Below are 26,504 nucleotides of genomic sequence, written 5' to 3' on the forward strand. Positions count from 1 at the left end.
TAGTTAGCAAATGAAAGATTTTGATGTAGAACAAACAATGTATTTACCTTAATAGTGTTCAAAAGTCATAATATATTTATATCAGTTCATGACATCCAGACCTACAAATTTCGTTTTTCTGACAGACACACGTCCAGATCGTCCGCTCTCAAAACTCAGCCATCACTCTCCCCAGTCCACTACCGCTGGCGGCTCACCCCCAACTGCGCAACGCTACCCGCTGTTCACATCCAACTGCCCAACACTATAATAGCGAATATTACAACAATGCCAACAAGCCACAGACTGCACACAGCACAGCCAGTGATTTTCATAGAGAGCGCTACGTGGCGTTACCAATATAAAAACCTAAACAGCCTACTTACGTAAGTAAGTGCATTTGATGTATTTGTTAGCATTAATATAAATTTTTTTTAACAAATATGTATTGGCCAGTGCCCAAAGCAATGTATAAAAATTTTTGTGGGGAACATGGGGGCTACGTAAGTAGGCTGTTTACGTTTTTATATGTAGCTATGTATGAAAATCACTGGCTGTGCTGTGTGCAGTCTGTGGCTGGTTGGCATTGCTGTAATATTCGCTATTATAGTGTTGGGCAGTTGGATGTGAACAGCGGGTAGCGTTGCGCAGTTGGGGGTGAGCCGCCAGCGGTAGTGGACTGGGGAGAGTGATGGCTGAGTTTTGAGAGCGGACGATCTGGACGTGTGTCTGTCAGAAAAACGAAATTTGTAGGTCTGGATGTCATGAACTGATATAAATATATTATGACTTTTGAACACTATTAAGGTAAATACATTGTTTGTTCTACATCAAAATCTTTCATTTGCTAACTATGCCTATCAGTAGTTAGTGCCTTCAGTAGTTAGAATCTTTTATTTAGCTGGCAGTATTGGCGCTCGCTGTATTGCAGTAGTTCGAGTAACGAAGATTTTTGTGAGGTAAGTGATTCATAAAAGGTATAGTTTATTGTTAGTCAGGGCCATTCTATTGTAGGGATTATTGAAAGTGAGATTGCGTTGTGCTAAGAATATTGTGTGTCAGTTTAGTGTTGATCAGAATAAGTAAAGAGCGAAATGTCTTAGTACGTTCAATTCTGCTCAGCTGTTTGAAAATCAAATAACGTAAGGGGTTTATCAGCACAATCATTCATAAGTTTTTCTAAGGGGAGGTTTCACACTCTGTCCTCACGTAAATAGATGAAACAAAACGTCATGACTACCAGCTTAGAAGTGTGTTCGTCCACATACGGTTTCGTTTCTACGTCCTGCCTATGTCTTTGGAGGTAATGTGGCGCCAGATGTCTACAGGCAGATCACACAGTTCCCGTAAATTACTGGATGCTCTTATGAGTCGTGGAGTTAGCACCGACAGGGCTCCACATGGGTTCCATCAAGCAGATCTGGTGGGCAAGGTTCAAATGTGAGGTTTTTTATGATATTCGTCACAACACTTGAGACGCAGACAGCTGTCTTGCTCGAAGATGTAACTGCTGGTGTGGAAGACATGAAGCATGAAGGAATGCAGATGTTTCGCAGTATTACCCGCGTTGTCCACAGGTGTCATGGTGCCGTCCACCAGTATGACAGCTCCCATGGAATCACAGGTGAATATCCTCCACAGTAATTTACTGCTCCATCTGTCCTTCTGTCCGAAGCACAGTGCATACATCGAGTCGCCGTTCGCCTGGATGACGATGCATCCGAGCAAGGAAATCGACCTAGTATAACAACACACTTATTTCATCCGACCAGGCAACAGGCTTTCACTGATCCACGTCCTCGATCACCTCCTGCTAATTATAATCATAGCTGAAGATGGCTCTGAGTCAAGAAGAGAATCTCAGGGGGCATCTGCTGTGGAACCCCGTGTTCAACAATGTATGTAGAACGATATGCTCCGAAAGAACTGTGCTTCCAGCGGCTTTGTACTCTGTCGTAGATGTTGTCAGATGTGGCACAGATCGCCATCTACCCTGATTTACAAACCGGGCCAGCCCCCGACCTCCACTTTCTGGACGTCCAACATCTCGCTGCCTACTCGTGGGTTCACTGTCCTCAAATAACTGTCCACAGATGCTCAAATCCGTAACATACGAACAACCGACCAACTCCGTTGTCATCGAAATGATCGTTCCCAAGCGACAGGCCTCAATGTATTCTTTGTAAAAGTCGCTTATGTAGCTGAATTTTCCTAGTTTCAGCTAGCATTGTAGCGAGAATTAATCCCCATCGCCTCTCGTCCGTCTTTATATTTTCCTTCCCACGACACATGCCTGCAACGCCACCTATCGGCATTCTGTGTCTCAGTAGGAGATGGTTATAAGGTTTTGGCTTCTGAGTGTTTATCAGTATGTGCTCATGATTTTGCATTAGAAAATGCCTTGCACCCAACTCAATTACCTATTTATACCTCATCCCATTATCTTCAGTGCTATTTCATTGTGCTACTACTTACTACCTGAAGTAATCTGGAAACCTACCCCACCCGGCTAGTCGCGTGGTCTAATGCGCTGCTTCCGAGCGGGAGGACGTGCCAGTCCCCAGCACGAATCCGCCCGGCATATTAGTGTCGAGATCCGGTGTCCCGGCCAGACTTTGGATGATTTTTAAGGCGGTTTTCACCTGCCTCGGCGAATGGGGGCTGGCTCTTTTTCCGCCTCAGTTCACTATGTCGGCGATTGCTGCGCAAACACTGTTTCCACGTACGGGTACACCATAATTACTGTATCACGCAAACATTGGGGTTACACTCATCTGTATGAGACGTTCCCGGGGGTGGAGGGGGAGGAGGGATCCACTGGGGACCGAGCCGCACAATAACCCTAGTTTCAGCGTGGGCGGTAACGGGGAGGGAGGGGGGGGTGGACGCCTGTGCCCTGTTGTGAGGTTGTGAATCACTGAGGACTACAGTGGGACGAAGCCTCTTCGTCATTTCTAGGTCCTGGGTTCAATACACAATACAATACACAATCTGGAAACACTGAATTCGTGACCCTTTCTGCTGTGAACCTGTTTCTACAAATGCGCACAAACCTTCAGGCGGAAACAACGTGTTATGTATTTTCATACGATAACTTACATGTCCGTGCGTTGTTTCTCTATTGACGCTAACTTGAAGTCGAAGATAGGATTCACCTCAAGTCCGTAAAAGTTAAAACTCCATTTTATGTCTCCCATCAGCAAATGCTTTTTAGAGAAAGAGCACATCCGCCTAACATGTGACAAAAAGTCAAACGCTTTACCAAAAACAATTACCGTCGTTGATACCAGCGGACATTAACAAAGACTTTTAATAGGGCGCTTCAGTTGTTTAACTGCTCTCGACCTTTCGGCAGAGATCTCCGCTGTCATTATCAAGTGGCAGACTGACAGACAACCACTTGATAAGGGCAAGGAGATCTCTGCTGGAAACTCGTGGGCAGTCAACCATTTGACCCAGCTCAAAACCCAAGAATATGTTATTAATGGATAACACCACCAGATCATGCAATTGTACACAAAGACTTTTATCTGCAGAGAGCATATATTTCGTAGCAATTCTGAAATAAAGGAAATCACAATTCTCAATTATTTCCAAAAAAAAGGCAATTTTGCTGTCACCAGTACAAGAATGAATAACACATGCAACTGCGATATCACTAGTTGATTGACAAAAGAAAAGAACGCAAAAATATGAACTAATGTACCATTTTCATAGGGAAACGAAAAGGAAGTTCATGAAAGCCTGTAGCTGTAGCACAGTATTGTATGGAAGTGAAATGTGGATCACTGGAAATCCGGAGAAAAAATAAATGGAAACGTGTGAAATCTGTTCATGCAGCGTATAGGATAATGTCTTTGACAACCTCTGGAGTTTCTACGGGTGAATAACTCATCATTTAAAAAAAAAAAAAAAAAAAAAAGGAAAAAACTTTGCCCGAAGAGACCATGAAGGCGCAGTGGTGCCGACCGGCCTCCGTGTCACCCTTAGCGCACTGGTGTCACTGGATGCGGATAGTTATTTTCAAGGCAGAAATGTAACGGAAAAGCTCTGTGTAAATATAAACCTTCAGAAGGAAGGGATATATCAACCAAGGATCGTAATACGGCGTATGCTGAAAAACGACAAACACACAATTACAGAAGACAAATGTCAGAAGTTATCGATAAAGAATATTAATTACCAAAACATGAGCAAGCGCGTGTTATCTCTATCCCCCTAAGACTTTATGGTGACAGTAGTTGTCTATGGGCGAGCGGCTCCTTTCGGATGACGACGGTTTATGCTTTTTGATGAGCACAGTCCGACCTACCGATGGTTTAAATGTCCTGCCACAGCGCTTTCGTTGCATTTACCCCTTGGGTGTCCATCAGCAGAAATATCGACGGTTGTCGAAGACGTTACACAACTTTGGTCCCGTAAGGTGTTTGAACATTTTAATCATCGGGAAAAGAGCAGTAGCGCGGGAAAACAGTATGACAAGACAAAAACTATAACATGTTGAAACGATTATAGAGACTGTCTGGAATAGCAGCTACGAAGAAGGTGAGAGTTTAGCACAAAATAGAAGAAAATGGAATACTACATCGAAACAGACGGAATACTGATCACTGAGAAACGAACCTGATATAAATTGCTGGAAAAAGTGCGTTTCCAGCCCACCTAACGGCTTTACTTTTAATTGTTCATATTTTTTGCGTTGGTAATCACTGGGAATTGATAGAAGTCCGCCTTTGGGGCAGGTTTTTCAAATTTCAGTTCAACATGAAATTCATAAGATTGACTTTATTTCCGCCTAAAGCAAATACCTTACAGACGGTACAACATGAGTGTTGCACACTGGGTAAAAATTTGAACATTATGTTGCAAAAATCCGTTGTTTGTTTCAACAGAGAGAATGAGGGACCTATGACCTCTGGTAACGTATATTCTGGGTAACCTGCGAAAAATAATAAGAGTCGTGATTAAAAAAAATTACGCTACATAGAGATATCTAGATTTCATATGGCACAGTGGCTGTGTGTCGAAGGACTGCCTGCTGTTCTTTATTGTAACCGATATGTATCAAGCGTTACCGACAACTCTTGATTTGTTTGTAGAAATTTCTAGTAGAATATAAACTTGTAGACTTTTTAAAACTTTACCACAATGCCCATCGTCTTCTGGTCGTAGCTGAAGTAGCTGGAGATGTACTGCAGCTGGAACTCCTCGAAGAGCTCCAGGGCTCTCTGCAGGTACGTGTTGTCCCCAGTGGCCTTGTAGACCCACACGTAGCCCCACACTAGTTCGTCAGTGTAGCCAGAAGTCCTGCAACAAGCACTGCAGCTACACACTGGTATTTATCGGCACGGAGCTCCCATACACGAAGTTCCCACGTATGCTGGTATATGTGAAATAAGAAACTGACCCGTGAGGAAAGCGGATACCTTAGCTTTATAACATCTTACAGTCAATTAAAATCCAAGCTGCGCGGAAGTATCAGTGCGCTGGTCTCGTGGCAGTGTAACTGAATGCGGACATTTCTAATGGCGCGTCTGGAGCTCTTTCTGTTGCCTTTCTGCTGCAGACGAACTATTGTAAAGGGCTGCATTCAGCTGCAATGAAGAAAGGTCACTGGACATGCGCACGGATACTGCTTCGCGGTTTGTACTGCCACAGCCGCTACGCTGGAGCTGCATATTTAAGGTGCACCCACACTTGCGAACTGAGTGGCTCAGAAGCCACTCACAAGCATAGTGGTAACGAGTGGGCATGTTTCTCACGAGCACACTGCTCACAAAGGTGCACGTTTCTCACGAGTCTCTTGTGAGCACTTGTAAGTTTTTCCAATGAGCACAAACTGGCGGCCATTTTCAGCATGGAGGATCGCGCTTCGCGCTCACACGTGCCCCGCGGTGGCGATCTATGTGCCTGGCACTGCGCTCAGTGGAGGCTCTCTGCATCACTGTTTTCCCTAGCAGTTCATTAGCTGCTTCCGACCACGTGGGTCCCAACGTATGATATACAGTTTGAACGACAGTGCCAATTCGCCCGCTTACACATTAGCGGCCTAGCAGCGTACGGACCAGACCGTAGACCATATACACCGCATTGACGCACTAAGAAGTTGTTGTTGTTGTGGTCTTAAGTCCAGAGGATGGTTTGATGCAGCTCTCCATGCTACTCTATCCTGTGCAAGCTTCTTCATCTCCCAGTACCTACTGCAACCTACATCCTTCTGAATCTGCTTAGTGTATTCATCTCTTGGTCTCCCTCTACGATTTTTACCCTCCACGCTGCCCTCCAATACTAAATTCTTGATCCCTTCATGCCTCAGAATATGCCCTACCAACCGATCCCTTCCTCTAGTCAAGTTGTGCCACAAATTTCTCTTATCTCCAATTCTATTCAGTACCTCCTCATTAGTTATGTGACCTACCCATCTAATCTTCAGCATTCTTGTGTAGCACCATATTTCGAAAGCTTCTATTCTCTTCTTGTCTAAACTATTTATCGTCCATGTTTCACATCCATACATGGCTACACCCCATACAAATACTTTCAGAAACGACTGCCTGACACTTAAATCTATACTCGATGTTAACAAATTTCTCTCCTTCAGAAATTCTTTCCTTGCCATTGCCAGTCTACATTTTATATCCTCTCTACTTGAACCATCATCAGATATTTTGCTCCCCATATAGAAAAACTCATTTACTACTTTAAGTATCTCATTTCCTAATCTAATTCCCGCAGCATCACCTGATTTAATTCGACTACATTCCACTATGCTCGTTTTGCTTTTGTTGATGTTCACCTTATATCCTCCTTTCAAGACACCACTAAGCAGTAAGGGCACCATTTATTGGCCTATTCAGCGGAACATAAATTGTCGTCTGCCCATATACGTTTCGGTTCCTAATCACTTGAGGCCAATGCCAATACGACCCTTTCCATGATGCCACAGCGGTGTTCCACAACCTCTCTCGCACGGAGTTAGTAATCACTGATACACCTACACCGCTGTTTGCAATATAAAGCTGTTCAGATGATTTGAGATAGGGTATATGTAGCATCGTCGTTTGAAGGAATCATGATGTGGTGCACTCTGTGAGAATAAAAGCCCATAAACTAGTAGACAGCTATATCTGAATCATGCACTAATTTGTGCATGTGCAAATAAATACGCCAACACAAAGATCATATATGTCTCATCTGCGCCGGCCTATGTGGCCGAGCGGATCTAGGCGCTTCAGTCTGGAACTGCGCGACCGCTACGGTCGCAGGTTCGAATCCTGCCTCGGGCATGGAAGTGTGTGATGCCCTTAGGTTAGTTAAGTTTAAGTAGTTCTAGGGGACTGATGACCTCAGATGTTAAGTCCCATAGTGCTCAGAGCCATTTGAGCCGTATCTCATCTGTAGAAAATTTCAGAACATTCGCCGATGAGGACATACCGCGTGGCTATAATTAAACTTTCGCAACTTGAGCCAGTGTAGACGAAAATTTTATGGGTACCCAACGTTGTAGAAATGGTGCTCAGACTGTGTGCTGTAGGATTTACGTTGTTGGTAGTCTTAGCACCATTACATGTTGGTACTAATATGGCGACGTAGGGCTGAAACGCAGGCATCAGTGTGTGATACAGCTGCGGACAGTTAACATGAATGTGGACAATGTGAGCAGGTCTTTACTCGTAAGGATTTTTTGTCAAAACAGCAGCAGTAGTGTTGCTGCTCTTATCGAACATCGATGCATTAAGGAAATCTGGTAAGGCCCTCTTTCCACACCAGGGTTGAAGAGCATTATTCTCGGGAGAGGCCAAGGGCCAACATCACCACGAATTTTTGAAGTAGTTCCTGTTGCCATGGCTGAGAAGGTGGATGAAGTGTGTCACCTTCAAGCACTGCACGTGCTGTGTAACGACAGCTGGACATTTCATGGTTTAGCACTCGAAAAGTGCTGCGAACAGTTGTGAAATGGTGGTCGTCACAATGAGCAACGTTTGTAACCTGAAACTGAAACATGGTATTCAATTAACAAATGTTACCCTCCCATGTGAAAATGACAATGCCTGTCTTTCAATGATTTATCCCTCATTTTTCTTCCGCGTGTCCTTGCAAATGTTTCCACAGAGTTTCCTTGTCTTATGAACACGTGTTTCTAATGGGAACCCTCTTAAGTAGCGAAAGTTTAATCATAACCAAACTGTATAATTGATGTAATATGGACTTTCATGGAAACGGTACAAGCTCGAATTCACTGCCCGAGAATCCAAGAGTAAGTAAAACGGAGCTGATGTTCTACACATGAAATTTACAATGGTCTTCCCTTCAATTCTTCATGCACCTTTGACAGCTATCCTCTTCTACACACCCTGTGAGTATGTTCACTTTTTGAATTTATGGTCTTTCTGCTGCAGATGCTGCTTCTGTTGCTGACATATCGCTTCAGTCGGCAAGAGAGTATATGCAACGAATCGCACTTAGAGGTAGTGCTTCTCATGACGAATCAGACAAACCATATTGTCCGATTAATAATACAGCTTATGAATATGTCACTTAAGCATTGCGTCAATCTCATTGCCAGAGACAGGATTATCTCACGTTTGATGATGCAGAATTATGTAGATCAGATTGATTCTCACGCCTAATGTTGGAGAATGGTGTGGATGTAACAGAAACACAGGTGACTCATGCTAAGGACGATAGAAAAGAAAACGTAAATAGCTATACCATCGCTAGGACAAATAATGATTAGTAATTACCACATATGTCAAGATACAAAAAAAATAAATTTCAAATTAACTCATGAAGATAGATTAGGGAAGATACTTCAGTTGACCTGATAATGTCACGGCGTTTAATGTCTACAAAAATCCGAGAACTAACAGCGTCAATCGCACAATAAGGTTTTGCCATGAGCTTGGGGTGTAGTCGTCCCCAGCTGAGTGGTCAGTGTACATCGCTGCCATGTGGAGGAACCAAAATTGACTCTGAGTACTGACGAGGATTTTTGCTTGGTAAGAGGTCTGGTATGGGTTGCACGTAGCCTCGTGATACCAATTGAGGAGCGAGTTGGTTGAAATTTAGCAGCCTCAAAGTCTAAAAATTGGTCAAAACGGTCAAATGTACTGTGTGCTGACCGCATGTCCCTCCACATCGCACCTGCAGAAGTTCACACGGCATTCGATCGGCATCCTTGGGTCTTCAAGACATACGCGACGTTTGTATTGTACAGTAATGATTTTAAGAACCATAGCCCTATGTAGGGATATGCGGAAGAAGATGAAACTGGAGTTTGCCTTTAGGGACTGGCTGGATATGGAAAATTTCAGCATCATCCACAATTCTAAACATCTCGGCACGTTTAGATCTGGCAGATTTGAAAAGAATTATTGTGCTGTTCTCTGCAGATTGTCCATGTCCACGGTCAGTAATGACAGTGTGACACAAAGCAAAGTTCTGACGTCATTAACGCACAGTCAACACAAACCAGTAATCATCCAGTATGCCTCAATGGAACTTTCAATGTGAGAGTGACACCAGTGTAAGGAGGGAATAGGTCTCCAGTGGGGCTCTCCAGACGCAGCCTATTTTGACAGATTTGTGAGTGCTCTAACGGTTCATACCACGTGATTTCGAGGTCTATATATAACTGGATACGCACAGAAGTATAGTGAAATCTATTGCCCATTATTAGTAAGCACACAGTGACAAAAGAACTGAAGATCTATTTTTCACTGAGGGTTACTACACTTGTAATACCTTATCGTTATACGAGGCGTGTTGTTTAAATAAGTACCGTTTTAAAATTAAAAAAAGATTTGCTAAGATATCTCAATAATTTTATTTTTACATGAAATCCTGTACCTTAATCTAGTTTTCTACATAATCTCCGTCAATACTAAGGCACTTGTCATAACGTTGTACCAGTTTCTGGATACCCTCCTCACAGAAGTCTGACGCCTGACTTGTTAACCGCTGCATCACCACTGTTTTGACTTCGTCATCGTCTTGAAGACGCTGACCACCCAGGAATTTCTTCAAGATGAAACATGGGTGGCCTACGTCACACCAGAATCAAAGCAACCGCCCATGGAATGGCGGCATTCAGATTCACCCAGAAAAGTGAACTTTAAGCAAACAATTTCTGCCCGGAAAATCATGTGCACAGTTTTTTGGGACAGAAAAGGAGTACTGGTTGTGAAATTTCTGCCTCGTAATGAGACTATCAATACAGCAGCTTCCTGTAAGACATTGGACAATCTGCGCCGTTCAATTCAGAACAAAAGACGTGGCAAGTTGAGAAGGGCATCGTTTTGCTGCAAGACAATGCCCGTCCGCATGTGGCGAATCAGACCAAAGATCTCATCACATCTTTTCGATGGGAAACTCTAGATCATCCAGATCTTACGCCCAGTGACTACCATCTGTTCCTGCACTTAAAGAGACACCTGGGCGGTCAGCGCCTTCATGACGAAGTCAAAAAAGTGACGGTGCAGAGGTTAACAAGTCAGGCGGCAGACTTCTATGAGGAGGGTGTTCAAAAACTGGTACAACATTATGACAAGTGCCTCAATATTGACGGAAATTATGTAGAAAAGTAGATTAAGGTACAGGCTTTCATGTAAAAATAAAATTATTCAGATATCTTAGCAAGTCTTTTATTTTTAATTTCAAAACGGTACTTACTTAAAAAACACGCTTCGTACATCATTATGAGAGATCAGTTACTATAAATGTGACACTGCTGTCCAAAGTAGCAATTTTCGTTTACGACAGGCCCGAAATGCCAGCTGCGCCATCAACGGAACTTAATTCCAATGCAATTCGCAGAATGCCATATCGACTAACGAGTAGAAGATGGTCGCGAGGAACAAGGTGACGAGAGGACTCACGTGTAAAACTGGCCCATTTCTGGGATGGAGTCTGTGCAGAGCGCCCTGTACGTGTCGGCGAAGTTGAGCAGCTCGATGGCGGCGTTGAGCAGAGTGGCCGAGTACTCGGCGTCCACCGACTGGAACACGATGGACGCCGACGCCAGCGCCGCCGCCGCCTCCCCGGCGGCGTCCGTTCCTGCAACGACACCAACCGACAACCCGTCCTGAGCCCCTATCACTGGTGCAAGGGATTCACAGTCCCGACCCCTTCCAGGATAACCTGGTTTTTCGATTACTGGTTAGACCTCTGCAGAATATTGGAGAAGCCAATGAAACAAACGAGAGCTACAAAAGAACCGCAACAAATACATTTCGATACTTACATTTGTCAGACTTCAAGAAGAATAGAATATAATAATTCCAATCCCAAAGAAAGCAGGTGTTGACAGATGTGAAAATTACCGAACTATCAGTTTAATAAGTCACGGCTGCAAAATACTAACGCGAATTCATTACAGACGAATGGAAAAACTAGTAGAAGCCGACCTCGGGGAAGATCAGTTTCGATTCCGTAGAAATATTGGAACACGTGAGGCAATACTGGCCCTACGACTTATCTTAGAAGCTAGATTAAGGAAAGGAAAACCTACGTTTCTAGCATTTTTAGACTTAGAGAAAGCTTTTGACAATGTTGACTGGAATATTCTCTTTCAAATTCTGAAAGTGGCAGGGGTAAAATACAGGGAGGGAAAGGCTATTTACAATTTGTATAGAAACAAAATGGCAGTTATAAATCACTAAAAAATCATATTTTTTGTTACTTTTGACTATATTATTTCCTTTCCTGACCCAGTATTTGTTTAATGGTGATTAAAGACTGTACAAACGAGATAGTTCAAGCCCGCCAGGGTAGCCGAGAGCGCTAACGTGCTGCTTCCTGGAGTCGGGTAGGCGCGCTGTCCCCCGATCGAATCCGCCCGGTGGATTAACGACGAAGGCCGATGTGCTGGCCAACCTGGATGTGGTTTTTAGGCGGTTTTCCACATCCTGCTAGGTGAATACCGGGCTAGTCCCCATGTTCCGCCTCAGTTACACGGCTTGCAGACCTCTGAACACATTCGCACTATTCCATGGATTACACTCAATGCAGACACTTGGGGTACACTCATTCCGTCCCAGGGGGTACTGGGTGGCGGCAGGAAGGGCATCCGGCCACCCCTGAAACATGTACATGCCACATCCGATTAGCGATGGCTGACCCTGCGTAACTGCGAGACAAGGCTCAAGCGATAGATAGATGGGTAGAAACGAGAATAGTTCTACACTGTCATCAAGTTGCTCACAGATCCTTGACCACAATGGTGGGCCTGTTGACATGCTGCCAACGCTGACTTGTTAGGAAGGCAACAAAGCAGTGAAGGGAGGGGAGAGGTTGTTTGGGGAAGGAGACTAGACAGAGAGGTCATCGGTCTCATCGGATTAGGGAACGACGGGGAAGGAAGTCGGTCATGCTCTTTCAAAGGAACCATCTGGGGATTTGCCTGGAGCGATTTAAGGAAACCACGGAAAACCTAAATCATGATGGCCAGACGCGGGATTGAACCGTCGTCCTCCCCCACTGCGCTAGCCACTGCACCACCTCGCTCGGTAAAAGCAGTGAAGCAACTAGATCCTCAAATGAACCAAAATCGTAATATGCCAGTTATTAGAGTGATATGTATGAATATAACCATAAGTCAAGTGACAGTCCTACTTATTAGAAGGCCATCACTTTACAAATATCATCGATCCAAACTCAGGGTTACTGACAGAAAATGTGACTCACCAGGGAAGGACTCGTTGAGCAGGTAGGCTGGCCTGGGAAAGTTGATGTCTTCGGGGCGACCCCAGTAGTTGTGGTCGGCAGTGCCATCGCCGACCTGCAGGTAGAGCTGGTTGGGCTGGGGGTGCGCCTTCAGCAGCCAGTCGGTGCCCCACTTGATGGCGTCACGCACTCCATCCAAGAGGCCCGCCTGCTGGTACCCTGCTTGGAACTCGATCGCCCCCCACGACAGCACAGTGAACGCCGATGTCGCGGGGAAGGTGAACTTGACGAAGTCTCCCGCTATAAGAATAACACACTCGTCGTCATATAAAACTGCTAATTAAGGATCACATAACCATTTACAAAAATGGTTCAAATGGCTCTGAGCACTATGGGACTTAACATCTGTGGTCATCAGTCCCCTAGAACTTAGAACTACTTAAACCTAACCTAAGGACATCACACACATCGATGCCCGAGGCAGGATTCGAACCTGCGACCGTAGCAGTAGCGCGGTTCTAGACTGCAGCGCCTTTAACCGCACGGCCACTTCGGCCGGCGGCTGTTAAGTATAATACCATTCAGATGAAGGGGAGATTTACGTGGTGCAGGAAGTAATTTATCGAGGCTGTTGGTCACTTACATCGCAACACCATGAAGGAAGCATGTAACAAACGTCAAACTGGTATGAAGTATACTGCATGATTGAATACGCAAATAATTAAAATTTCAATGTAATTGCACCAAATAAGAGGTAGCAACACAATCTGCGTTATGTACATATGTAAAGATTGTGCAGTGGGTTTCTCATTCATAAATCGCATTTTATTGTCCCTTGTTCGGAAGGAGACTGGAGCATGCCTTGTGTAATACAGAGGAACGTCCACTGCCACAGGACTGTGGCCTGTTAAAACTGAGGTTGTCCATTCCACTGTATTGCAGCTCGCGTTGGTCAGGAAACACGCGATTATCATATGAATAGACTCGGGGAGGGCCTCACTCGCGCCGTTCATGATATCAGTGGCTCCATTTAACTAGCGCTCGAGAGCACACCCACATACGATTGATTTTAATATTTGTTCCGCTTCCTGGTGCTACAGTTTTAATTGCTGACCCTGTTAACGGACATAATTACGTGAACGATAAAACGTGCTCCTTAAGTTGAGTAGTTTTGGACTCTTGAACGCCGTACAATTGACATTACTGGCGCTGAAGATCTGAGCCGCCAATAGTTGTGTCCAAGGTTAACGGTGCACTGGCCTATTAGCGTACTATTAACAGCGTGTGATCTTTTTTTTTATTGAGTGTTCAGCCTTCTGACTAGTTTCATGTAGCCTGCCATCACTTCCTCTCCCTTCACAACATTTTCATCTCAGAGTATTTGCAACGTATGTTCTTAATTATTTGCTAGATGTGTAGCAACCTCAGCCTGCTTCTACAGTTCTTAGCCTCTGCAACTCCCTCTAGTAGTGTTAACAGATGTCCTATCGTCCTGTCCCTTCTTCTTATCAATGTCTTCATATTTTCCTTTCCTCGCCGATTCAGTGGAGAACCTACTCATTCCTTACCTTATCAGTCCACTAATTTTCAAGATTATTCTGTAGCACGACAACTCAAATGCTTCTTTTCTTTTCTGTTCCGATTTTCCTCCCCTTCCATGTTTCACTGCCATAAGATGCTGCGCACCAAACGTACATTCTCAGAAATTTGTTACTCCTTCCAACAATAATTTCATTTTAGGTTTCTTCACATTTTCATGTAGCCAGTTCACCTTAGGTTATCTGCACTTCCAGTTTATTTCATTCCTAAATAACGTGTATTGCTGTATTCCTGAATTTTCCTCAACGCGTTGGTACTTCCTCCTTTCATCGATCAACTGAAGTATTATCTCTGTTACCCAAGTTTTCATTGCAGTTAAGTTCCTTGTACCTACGTTTTTTTTCTCCAACTTTAATGTTGGCCTGTGAGATGTCCATTCCTTCCACTGTCTACTGAGCTACTCATTATCGCAGTATCAATAGCCTCAGAGAACTTCAAGCTTATCTTTTCATCCTTTAGTACCTCCTTATCACACTTCTGTACGCACTGATTCTTCCTGACTGAACTCTTAAACTTCAGCTTACACTTCATCACTACTACACTCTTATCTGAGTCTGTACCTGGGTCCGTCTTACGATCCATTATAAGATTTCTAAATCTCTGCCTAACCATGATGTATTCTAACCGAATTGTTCCTGAATCTCTCAGGCCTTTCCAAGTAAACCTCCTCCTCTTGCGATTCTTGAACAGAGTATTCGCTGTTACCATATGAAATTTATTGCAGAGCTCAATTAGACTTTCTCATCTCTCATTCCTACAACAAAGACCATTTTCTTCCATAACATTTTCTTCTATTCCGTCCATACAACCGCATTCCAATCTCCCATGACTACTACATTTTCATTTCCTTTCACGTACATATTACCTGTTCAATATTCTCTTATACGTTCTCTATCTCTTCATCTCCTGCCTTTGGCATCGGTATGTATACGTGAACTATTGTTGCCAGCGTCGATTTATTGTCGATTCTCATGAGAGCAACACTGTCACAGAACTGTTCATAGTAACTCACTCTCTGTCTTCATTATGAATCTTACACCTGTCACTGCAATTTCTGCTGCTGTTAAAATTACCTAGAGTCATGTGACCAGAAATACCTATCTTCTTTCCGTTTCACTTCACTATACGTGCCTCAAAATTACAATGTCCTGTGGAATCTTTTCACCTCTTCTTTTTTTTCATAAATCTTACAGTGGCTGTAGTTCATTGTGTATAACATGACGAAAGTCTCTGTTACGTACATATTCGTGGTTCAGCTGTCTCCATAGATTACTTCTGTCCTCGTCCCCAAGTTTTGCTAGGTGGTCCTCGTCCTTATCTTTCAGAAGGGACAAATAAAAGTATTTTCAGAGGTTAGTTTTCCTCCTGCTTCCTTCTAATATGTCCGTATCGCAGTAGTCTGTGTCGTTCAGTGCTGTTTGTAATACCTTCTTCCATTTACATTCCTTCCACTATTGTATTTACTTTGAATATGATGCAGTCGCCTCTCTTCACAGCTTCCTCTCGTTACATTAAGCTTCAGACTTTGCAATTTTCTCTCTTGCTTTTTTATGACGTATGGAGAGTGATTCACTCAAAACGAATTGACGATGTAGATTACAGAAATTGCTACAGAATTTAAGAAAAGCCAATGCTTAATTGACATGAAAAACGGTTACTTTTGTGAATAAACGCTAACCATTGCTATTATATGCGTACAATTTGTGAGTATTTTATAAACTCACCGTCGAAGTAGCCTTGCGTGAGGTCCTCGCCGAAGATTCCTTTGTCGTCAAGGCACGAATCCTTGCGCCAGGATACCAAAGGGTCCATGCCGGTCAGCTTTCCTGAACGCTGTGCTTGGTAGAACAGCAGCGACTTATAGATAACCTCTGTGTAGTTGTATGTCGCACCTGTAAAAGATATGACAGTTGTTGTTAGGATGAACGAATCTCGTTAATCTTAGCTGTACCAACGTTTCGCTAACGACTCTGCGATTTTTTCCGCATTGAAGAACTGGATATCGCACATATCCTACACAGTGGGGATTATTTATTTGATGCAGGGTAGTTGTTTGGTAAAGAATATAACGCAATTAAATAAAAACTACACGGTTACGTCATTTAGGTTATCTTGCTCTTTTCTCTATCTCTCTCCCTCTCTCTGGAAAATACAGTCCAAAACTCGGCACTGGATAATACCAGCATTTCATCCTTTTCCTGACACAAGAACTTGGTGAGTATGGATCGATGCAGACCCAGTTTTTCATGCAAGCAAGTAGAAAGTTGCGGTACGCAATATGGAATTGTCCTGATGCCAGCTAATAGTGTGTGTAGTGTATGAAGTGATTGGTGTTGAGAATGAATGAACCGTGTAGCACTAGCTTTTTACATTATGAAATAATTTCATTGTAAGAACATTATTGTACACTATCAACAAACCGAATGAGGTTACATAGTTTTTAAACTGGCCTGATATTCCGAAGGATGGACGCTCTAATCCTGTTATTTAGGTTTCCGTGGCTTTCCTAAAATACTCCAGTCGAATACAGGAATGATTGCTACTACTGTATAAGTCCACTGCTGTCTATCCGTTCAGTTCTTGTCGGACTAGACGTCTGTAAACGACAGTGTGTATGAATTATGTTTCCTCTTCTCAAGCTCTAATACCACTACATGTGCCGTATCCATATTTACACGATCCATGGATGTATAAATATCACCACCGGTTTTCTTGATTAGCCATCTGACCAGTCAAGTATCTCATTATACTATTTACAAACATCATTAGATTCTTGCAATCAATCCCTCTTCGTCTAAGATTTCCGGTCGTATGTTATTAGTCTTCCACAACATTCGCTTCCCGCGATAGATGTAGACGAATAAATGAGCTTGTCGGTACTTTTTGAATACATGTGTATTTTGATTTGATGTGGCTTGCCACATGCAACAGTTAGCCAACATTTAGTATAGTGGGCCTACTTCTGTTTATCTTGTTTTGTACCACGTTGCGCCAGTGTTACATGTTTCTAATCTATGGATCTCTAAGCCCATGGGTTCAGCTGAAATCTTTGTAACATCGTACGTGATTTTGATTAATTTCAATCAGTAGCATAGTAGAGCGTCCTTCAGACATTCAAAGAAGCTACAAGCCCTAATGAGGGAGTCCTGCGCAGATGGAGACGTAACGTTGGGTTTCAGTATGACATTCATCCGACCATGGCATAATAACCCAGAATATTTTAATAAATGTGATACTTCAGATCGTAAAAGCTCATATTTTACAAAATTAATGCGTTGCTAGGCAGTGGTTCAGCCAAAGGCAGTATACCTAAATAAAAACTTTTGAAAGTCACTCTCTGAACAGAATGTACAAAATCATTTACGTAGAGAGAAGAATAGCTAAAACACGTGACGGCGAGTGTTGTACATTGAGAATGCTGATCCTAGTAACACATAATGTTTCCTCATCGGTGCTTGAATCTAGTGATCGGTTTTAGAATCACCTGGAGGAATACACCCTACAGACCGCCACAAGCAGTTTCCGGCACTTTCTACTATTTTTGTCGTTGTGAGACATGAAGTTACGTTTAGTGCACCATTTGTAAATATTTCGAATTCAAAAATCTAATTGTTATGTATCACATTAAAGTTATTTTAAAGATATTTTTAATTCTGGGATTACAAAGTCTTATGGCAAGTAAAATTCCGTATACTTTTACAACAAGTCTGGAACCGCGCGACCACTACGGTCGCAGGTTCGAATCCTGCCTCGGGCATGGATGTGTGTGATGTCCTTAGGTTATTTAGGTTTAAGTAGTTCTAAGTTCTAGGGGACTAATGACCTCAGCAGTTAAGTCCTATAGTGCTCAGAGCCATTTGAACCATTTTTTGTTCTCGCCAACGCACATTCCGCGTCGGGATAAGACGAATTATGTTTTATACAGAGACAAAAAAAATGGCTCTGAGCGCTATGGGACTTAATATCGGAGGTCATCAGTCACCTACAACTTAGAACTACTTAAACCTAACCAACCTATGGACATCACACACATCCATGCCCGAGGCAGGATTCGAACCTGTGACCGTAGCGGTCGCGCAGTTCCAGACTGAAGCGCCTAGAACCGCTCGGTCACCACGGCCGGCTATATAGAGACATATAGACAGTTATTATTAACTCAGTTTGTGAGTCGAAGAGGAAAGCAAATGACCACTGATGCTCAACATATCCTTAGACATACACCACACGATGGCTTAGGAGTATGTACAGACATGTAGATGTCTTTATGTCAAAAGTGGTAATGCACACTGTACTACAGGCAAGCAGTACTACGTACGAAAATTCAAACTTCCTAGAGGATTAAAACTGTGTACCACACCGAGACTCGAAATCAGGACATCTCGCCTTTCGCCCGAATGTGTTCTACCGACTGAGCTACCCAAACACGACTCACGCCCCTTCCCCACATCTTGTATTCTGCCAGTTGTGAGTTAACGAGCATTTCCCTCTCATTTAAGTATATGGCCGAAAGAGTCACCCTTCAGAAGTTGTGAAACCAACCCTATCGTCCAGGACCGGATGCCACAAAGGGCGCATATTCACCACGAGATGGGAAAATTCACAGGCGTCTACTGTCTATTGAGGCCTACGCGCTGTAGTGTGCGAGTGAGACAGACGAGAACTTACGTGATAGGGAAACCCAGGAGAAGCCTTTTGTGGCCAAGGAGACGTAGCAGTGGCCATAAAGGGAAACATTTATGAAAAGTACTTAATTCTGTAGTAATGCAGGGAGCCAAGCCACAGTAATATTAATCTGTCATCCTCCATAAATTTTAATGCCGATTCCAATAAAACTTGAATATTGATCATATCTATAATAGTTTAGGATTTATTGTTAAAGTGAAATTAACACGTTTTGTAACAAAGACCTAAAAAATCTGAACGCTTTAGTCGATCTTAACGACCGACATTTCATATAGAAGCGCATCAATAAAACGACACATGATGTAAATATCAACTCTGTAATTTCATTTGTTTAAAAGATATAGTAAATTTAAATTATCAGCCTTTTCAATTAAACATCAGATCATAATTTGCTCCACGCAAAACACATTGAAAGATGACAGCATGAGACGTTATTGTATCATTAGGTAACAGATTATTTTTTGTAAAGTTCAGTGCATAATACTTACTCTATTCTTTATTTATTTATCAGAAAGGACATTGATGCAAGGCTACTGGCCGTGACATTCATATTTAAGAAGGAAATTGAATTGGTTTTATGTAAAAGAATTTAACTTTTATTACGTAATGGATATTACTGTTACTTTATTTAGAGTGTGAAAGTGATCAAGCTTTGATTATTTAAATATGTTAAAATGTAAAATAATGTAGAATAAGCTGTAGTCAATCAGATGGACGGCTGCAGGAAAGGGAACTGACCTAGCTAGTAGAGCGAGGATATTCAGCTCGCGGGAAACGTGGCCGGGGACGGATAGAGGACAGTGCTGGTGCAGACGCGAAAGCGGACAGTGCTGGTCTAGACATCAAAGGGTACAGTTCGGTCTAAGACGCGAAAGTGGACCGTCGGTCTTTAGGTAGTTGAGCAGCCGCGCGCCTGGTGTGAACTCTTACTTTTCGTGTGAATATCGAGGTGGAGTATTGTGTCTCGCAATGAGATTGTGAATGCTTGAACTGTGTCAAATGGATATGCGCTCTAATGTAACAGTAACTCTAAATACGACCACTTTCGCTATTAGTTTGCTTTCTGACTAAGCATTATTCTAATCAAATCGCAAATGCGTGGCCTACATCATTTATGCGTCGTTAATTTAGTTCCATATATTATTACTACTGTTATTATATGTTATGTTAACTACGTATTTCGCAAACTTGTCATCAGCCAGAAAATGTCACCAAAGGCTCACAAGTGTCTAATTTACGGCGTGCAAGGCGACACATGCGGTTCAACCCCTAGACCAGTGAGTCCGAACATGTATGGGATGTTGGCTCACACAGTACCTCGTCTCCTACCTTCCAAATTTAATTATTCCCATAACACTATGCCACCACATCCCAAAATTATTATTCTTTTAGGTAAGTTCAGTGCTAAGTCTGATATTAATATACACTGAGATGAAGTCCATGTTAGTCGTTCCAGACCATTTTAGTGTCAAAATTTTGCTAAGTTACGTATTTCTTTGTCTAGTTAACTCGAATAAAATACATAAAGATTGTAACCAAACAGTTATTCGGTTACTAACGTAGTTACAAAATATCCAGGCTAATGAGTGAATTACATTTCTAAAACATTTTTTCAGTTGTACATTCGCCATTCGAAATTTCTCCTCTCGATTATGTACACCGGCGGTTGTGCCAATAAAATTACCTGCAGTATTTAAAGTTTATTTATGACAACGTTTACGACATTTCTTATTTCGTGAATTTTGAAATAGTATATGAAACAAGTCATATTCTTTTACCAAACCGCCACCTCTCTGGGTTCATCGTATTGCGACTGATCAAATTATATACTCAACTTCAGTAAGCTTCACGTATTATCACATGATGCTTTGAGACATATGAGTTTATGGAGAGCTTCTATATCTCCAGTTACATCTACATGACTGCTCAGCAAATTATAGTTTATTACTTGGCAGAGGGTTTATCGAACCACTTGCAAGCTATTTCTCTACCGTTCCATTCTCTAATAGTGCGTGGAAAAAACGAACACCTAAACCTTTCCTTCCAAGCTCTGATTTCTTTCCACTTTTGGAAGAAATAGCTCGTATTTGAACCTTCGTCAAAATATCTAGCCCCAAGGAAAAATGCCTTTGTTTTAATGACTGCCAGGCCAACTGCCTTGCACCCTCTCTCTCCCTTACTGAGCGACGATGCAAAACGAAATCCCTTCTTTGAACGTTTCCGATATCCTCCGTCAGTACTGTCTGGAAATTATACCATAAAGCGTAGCAAAACTCCTGGAGAGGACGGACAAGAGTATTTTCGTTTACATACATCTAATGTGTGGAAGAAGCTAGGATATTTTATCTAGTTTTCACCCTGTCTCAAAATATTTTCATACACCAAATGCACTGTTTGTTGTGCACTGCGTAGCGCATGACGAACGCTAGAACAGTAAATTAGCTACCATCATAAGTGCACGAACAGCAAAAGTTTTTGCACCGTCTCAGAAGCAAGGACATTTCCATAAATACCTTAAGAGCACAGTGGTTTATGTCATAATCTGTTGTACCAGAATGAGACAGCCAACACGGAAGACGTAAAAACACAGGGCACGTAAGTGATTACGCGTTCTGCTAAACATCGGCAGGGAGAGTTGCGCAGACGAACTACCCGAGGCCATCCACCATGTACAACCGGCTTCATACGAAATGTGAATGTGGCCGTGCAAGTTCACGATGACGTGGACGTAGCCTCCAGGAACGTCCCACAAAAGCCTTTTCAAAGAACTGCGTATACATGCTACTGCTTCTCAGGAAATTTGTCTGAGGTAATATATCTCTTTTTCAAATCAAGAACCCGATTCACAGAATCAAAAGCGGATAACAGAATAACCCTTGTAAAAACTGCGTTTCAGGACGGTGTCCATAACTCACGAAATAACTTTTCAATATCTCTGGCAACAAATCCAGAAAGATTCGTCACTGCAGCAGTCTTATAGTAATTGAGAAAGGATAGAAGTTTGTAAAACTGATTACCTACAATTCTCGCCGTAATGAATTTACAGGTACCTTAAGATCAGTGTCTCAAGGCTCCACAGCATATAATATTCTTAAAAAAAAGAAATTATTCCTGTTAAATGGTTAATACTGAAAGGCTCGGAAAGAGAGGAAAAAAATGCAAACAGAAACATATTGCACCGTCTTCGAGCGAAATTAGAACTACTAATAAACATTATCAACTCCCGATAATCGAACCATTTATATCTGAATATACACGGAAGAGAAAAAGAAACTGGTACAACCTGCCTAATATCATGTAGGGCCCCCGCTAGCACACCTAAGTGCCGCAACACGACGTGGCACAGACTCGACTAATGTCTGAAGTAGTGCTGGAGGGAATTAACACCATGAATTCTGCAGGGCTGTCCATATATCCGTAAGAATACAAGGGGGTGGAGATCTCTTCCGAACAGCACGTTGCCAGGCACTCCAGATGTGTTCAATGACGTTCATGGAGTCTCGTGGCAACCGGAAATGTTTAAACTCAGAAGAGTGTTCCTGGAGCCACTCTGTAGCAATTCTGTTAAGTGAGAGGTGTCGCAGTGTCCTGCTGGATTTGTCCAGGTCTGTCGGAATGCACAATGGAAATGAATGGATGCAGGTGATAAGATAGGAAATTTACGAACGTGTCACCTGTCAGAGTCGTATCTAGACACTCAGGGGTCCCATATCACTCCAACTGCACACGATCCACACCATTACAGAGCATCCGCCAGTTTGAACAGTGTCCTGATGACAGGCAGGGTCCATGGATTCATGAGCTTGTCCCCATACCCGTACACGTCCATCCGCTCTATACAACTTGAAACGCGACTCTTCCGACCAGGCAACATGTTTTCAGTCAACAACAGTCAAATATTGGTGTTGACGGGCCCAGGCGAGGCGTAAAGTTTTGTGTCGCGCAGTTGTCAAGGGTACACTAGTGGGCCTTAGGCTCCGAAAGTCCATATCAATGATGTTTCCTCGAATGATTCGCACTCTGACACTTGTTGATGGCCCAACACTGAAATCCGCAGTAGTTTGCGGTAGATTTGCTCTTCTGTCATGTTGAACGGTTCTCTTCAATCGTCGTTGGTCCCGTTCTTGCAGGGTCTTTTCCGGCGGCAGCGATGTCGGAGATTTGATGATTTGACGAATTCGTGATATTCAGGGTACACTCGTGAAATTGACGTACGGTAAAATCCCCACTTCATCGCTATCTCGAAGATGCTGTGACCCAGAGCTCGTGCACGGACTGTAACATGACGTTAAAACTCGCTTAAATCTTGATAGCCCGCCATTGTAGCAGCAGTAAGCGATCTAACAACTGCGCCGGACACTTGTTGTGTTATATGAGCGTTGCCGATCGGAAGGGCGTATTCTGCCTGTTTAGATATCTCTGTATATGAACATGTATATCTATACCAGTTTGTTTGGCACTTTAGTGTATATCTTACGTTGGAGAGAGCCTCTTTCATGGAAGTAGGACTGTGGCACCTATTTATCTTTGTATTACGTAATACTGAAAACCTACATAAGGTATAGTATAGAAACAGAAAAAAAACACAGTACACAGATGGTCAGTATGATGGTGTATTTTTACAAAAAAAAGCACACCGTTAATCAGTCACTGTGAGAAAACGTGAGAGATCGCAAGTGTTTATGTATATGTATTTAGTAACTTAAAATTAATTAGTTTTGTATACAAATCGACACATTCCACATGGCGGGGGAATATCACAAATGAGTTCACGAAACATGAAACATTTTACAACCGCTTCGAGTATAACATAGCGAGAGAACAGATACATAAGTAACTTACCGTATGCGACGCCGACCAACGTCAGCAGTGATAGAGCAGTGAAACGAGCCATGATTGTAGCCTAACTCAAAAACGACTCCGAGAGGGCCCGTATATATATTCAGTTATTGGCGGTTCCGTGTAACGATCCATATTTGTTAACACAGAGCACTTTGTTAGTGAACACATGTGTTTATCGTATCTAGCGCCAATTCGCTTTGTCACATTCGTGGTTATGGCCACCGCTACATTCATCGGAATGCTGTGTTCATAATACAGGCAAGTGGGAGGCGGCAGTTACATAACATGTTTGTTTTGGACGCTTAGCACCCACAAGGTGGCTTCCGAGAACCACATCATCAGACCACACCTCTCTAGCACGACACGGCACAGTGTGTTTCGTGTTCCTTTGCGGCTCTTGTTCCCTGCTCTTCAGTTGGACATTCTTGTCACGCCACAAGCGAATGCTGACGCTGTTGCGTTAGTGTGTCAGAGGGCCGTCTGCGCACGCAGGTGACGTCAGCTGGAGACAGTAGTGGGTGGTGCCGGTAACAGCTGTCCCAAAGCCACGGCTGATCTCTGCAGAGGCTGCTAACTCGAGACGGCAGCCAGTCACAATTGTGTAACACCAGGCCTCTGAACCCACTGACTCCCAGTTTCATGCCGCTATGTTATCTATTTACAACTTAAGGTTTTGTGTCTTCTATTCGATGTCCTATTTTAATCAGTCAGTACGTTAATATTACTCGTACTCCTGACATTTTTCTTTTTCCTCGTAACATTTCTTGTGACAGCGTAATGTCTACTGTTTTCTGCATTGCTGCCAGAAATCAACTGTGATGTTTGCAATCAGTGCCACTTTGCAATGTATGCAGTAATAGGTGATGACCTTGTTACCACCGAAGCGCAAACTGAAGACAAAACTGCAAATGAAGTGAAGAATCAGGGCCACAATGACCATGGAGTGAGCGAGGGACATGAAGAAGATGGAGAAGGAAGAAATAAAGAGTCTGTTCCCATTGTGAGTTACCCTTTAGAAGCCATTAGAACTGTGAGCATGCTCTATGAAGATAGATGAGAGAGCACTGAAACTCCAAATGAAATAATGAACATAGAACGTAATCTACAATGTGAGTGTTGGACAAACAGACACCAGATTAAAATGACTAATTACCTCACTCCCGAGTAAAGAAGCCTGGTGAGTATTCGATATATTGCTGTATATACTGTATTCACGTAAGCTTAAGAGTGAACGCTGTATGTAAAATAAAACAAGGCTAAACAAATTTGATCTTTTCCATTTCCCACCGCAAGAGAATGAAAATACTAATCTCGGTTACAGCGACACTTGTTTGAAACAACGTAATTATCAAGGTCCTTTGAATGTGGTTATAGCCGGGTTCCACTGTAAATGGAGAAAAATTGCGGTCTTGTAACACTTTCCAGGGGCACTCCTGGCGATACCCTTGTCTCTGTCTGATAAACACTCGCCTTCGAGAACAACGTACTGGGTTCTATTGTATTGTATGTATTGTATGTTAACCGGGGGCCTAGAAACGACGGAGAGGCTCCGTCCCCGCCGCAGCCGCAGTGGTCCACAAACCCACGACGACTTCCGCAGTCCACTTCACCCCTCCGCCGCCCCACGCCGAATCCAGGGTTACTTTGTGGTCCGGTGGATCCCTCCCCCCCCCCCCCCCTACCGCCAGGGAACTTCTCACACCAGGCGAGTGTAACCCCTATATTTGCGTGGTAGAGTAATGGTGGTGTACGCGTACATGGAGAACTTGTTTGCGCAGCAATCGCCGAGATAGTGTAACTGAGGCGGAATAAGGGGAACCAGCCCGCATTCGCCGAGGCAGATGGAAAACCGCTTAAAAACCATCCACAGACTGGCCGGTTCACCGGACGTCGACACAAATCCGCCAGGCGGATTCGTGCCGGGCACCAGGCGCTCCTTCCCGCCCGAAAAGCAGTGCGTTAGACCGCACGGCCAACCGGGCGGGCTACTGGGTTCTATTACTTAATAAGTTTTCGAGTCACTCCCATACCTGGGGATGTGTTCCGTATCTTCGTACCTTCGGTAACAGTCTGCAGTAGAGCACCATGTCAAATACATTTCGCAGTCTAGGAATATGGAATCTGCATGTTGCCCTTCATCCATCGTTCACAGGATATGATATAAGAAATGGGCAAGCTGAACGATACTTTCGAAAACCTATTTGTTTACTGCCAATAAACCAACTGAGGTTATACGCTTTTTAGACTGTCCTGGTATTCGGAAGGATCGAGGTTCTAAACCCACTTCGACCATGGTCATTTAGGTTTCCATGGGTTTCCTAAATTACTTCAGTCAGATGTAGGAATGATGACTACTACTGTATGAGGCTACTGCTGTCTATCTGTCCAGCCCTTGTCGAGGTAGACGTCTGTAAACGACAGTGCGTATGAACTATATTTTTTCTTCTTAAGCTCTCGTAGCACTACATGTGCTGTATCATTGTTTAGATGGTCCATAGATGAGTAAATGTCACCACTAGTTTTTTAAATAAGTACCTGAACAATCAAGTACCTCATTATTCTGTTTATAAACATCATGAGTGCCTTGCAACCAATCCCTCTTCGTCTAAGATTTGAAGTTTCATGTTATCTTCCACTAAACTGGCTTCCCAGGAAATACACAAACAATTAAATGAGTTTTCCGGTGCTCTTTGGATGTGTGTGTATTTTGACTTGATGGGTGCGCTCTTTGCGTGATC

The 26,504-nt window shown here is 43.2% G+C and overlaps 1 protein-coding gene across 1 annotated transcript in view; it reads right to left on the bottom strand.

Moving 5' to 3' along the window:
- LOC126416239 (endoglucanase A-like) overlaps positions 1–23,918 on the bottom strand; it is a 47,136-nt gene extending 23,218 nt beyond the window's left edge. The window contains exons 1-5 of the mRNA XM_050083849.1: positions 23,767–23,918; positions 15,966–16,133; positions 12,664–12,942; positions 10,857–11,034; positions 5,124–5,286 (exon numbers count right to left, since the gene is read on the bottom strand). Coding sequence (XP_049939806.1) covers positions 5,124–5,286; positions 10,857–11,034; positions 12,664–12,942; positions 15,966–16,133; positions 23,767–23,818 — 840 coding nt within the window. The 5' untranslated portion in view covers positions 23,819–23,918. The remainder of the gene's footprint in view (positions 1–5,123; positions 5,287–10,856; positions 11,035–12,663; positions 12,943–15,965; positions 16,134–23,766) is intronic.
- Between the last annotated feature and the right edge of the window lie 2,586 nt (positions 23,919–26,504).

Source organism: Schistocerca serialis, chromosome 8 (genome assembly GCF_023864345.2).
Source record: "Schistocerca serialis cubense isolate TAMUIC-IGC-003099 chromosome 8, iqSchSeri2.2, whole genome shotgun sequence".
In the NCBI taxonomy this organism is placed as follows: domain Eukaryota; kingdom Metazoa; phylum Arthropoda; class Insecta; order Orthoptera; family Acrididae; genus Schistocerca; species Schistocerca serialis.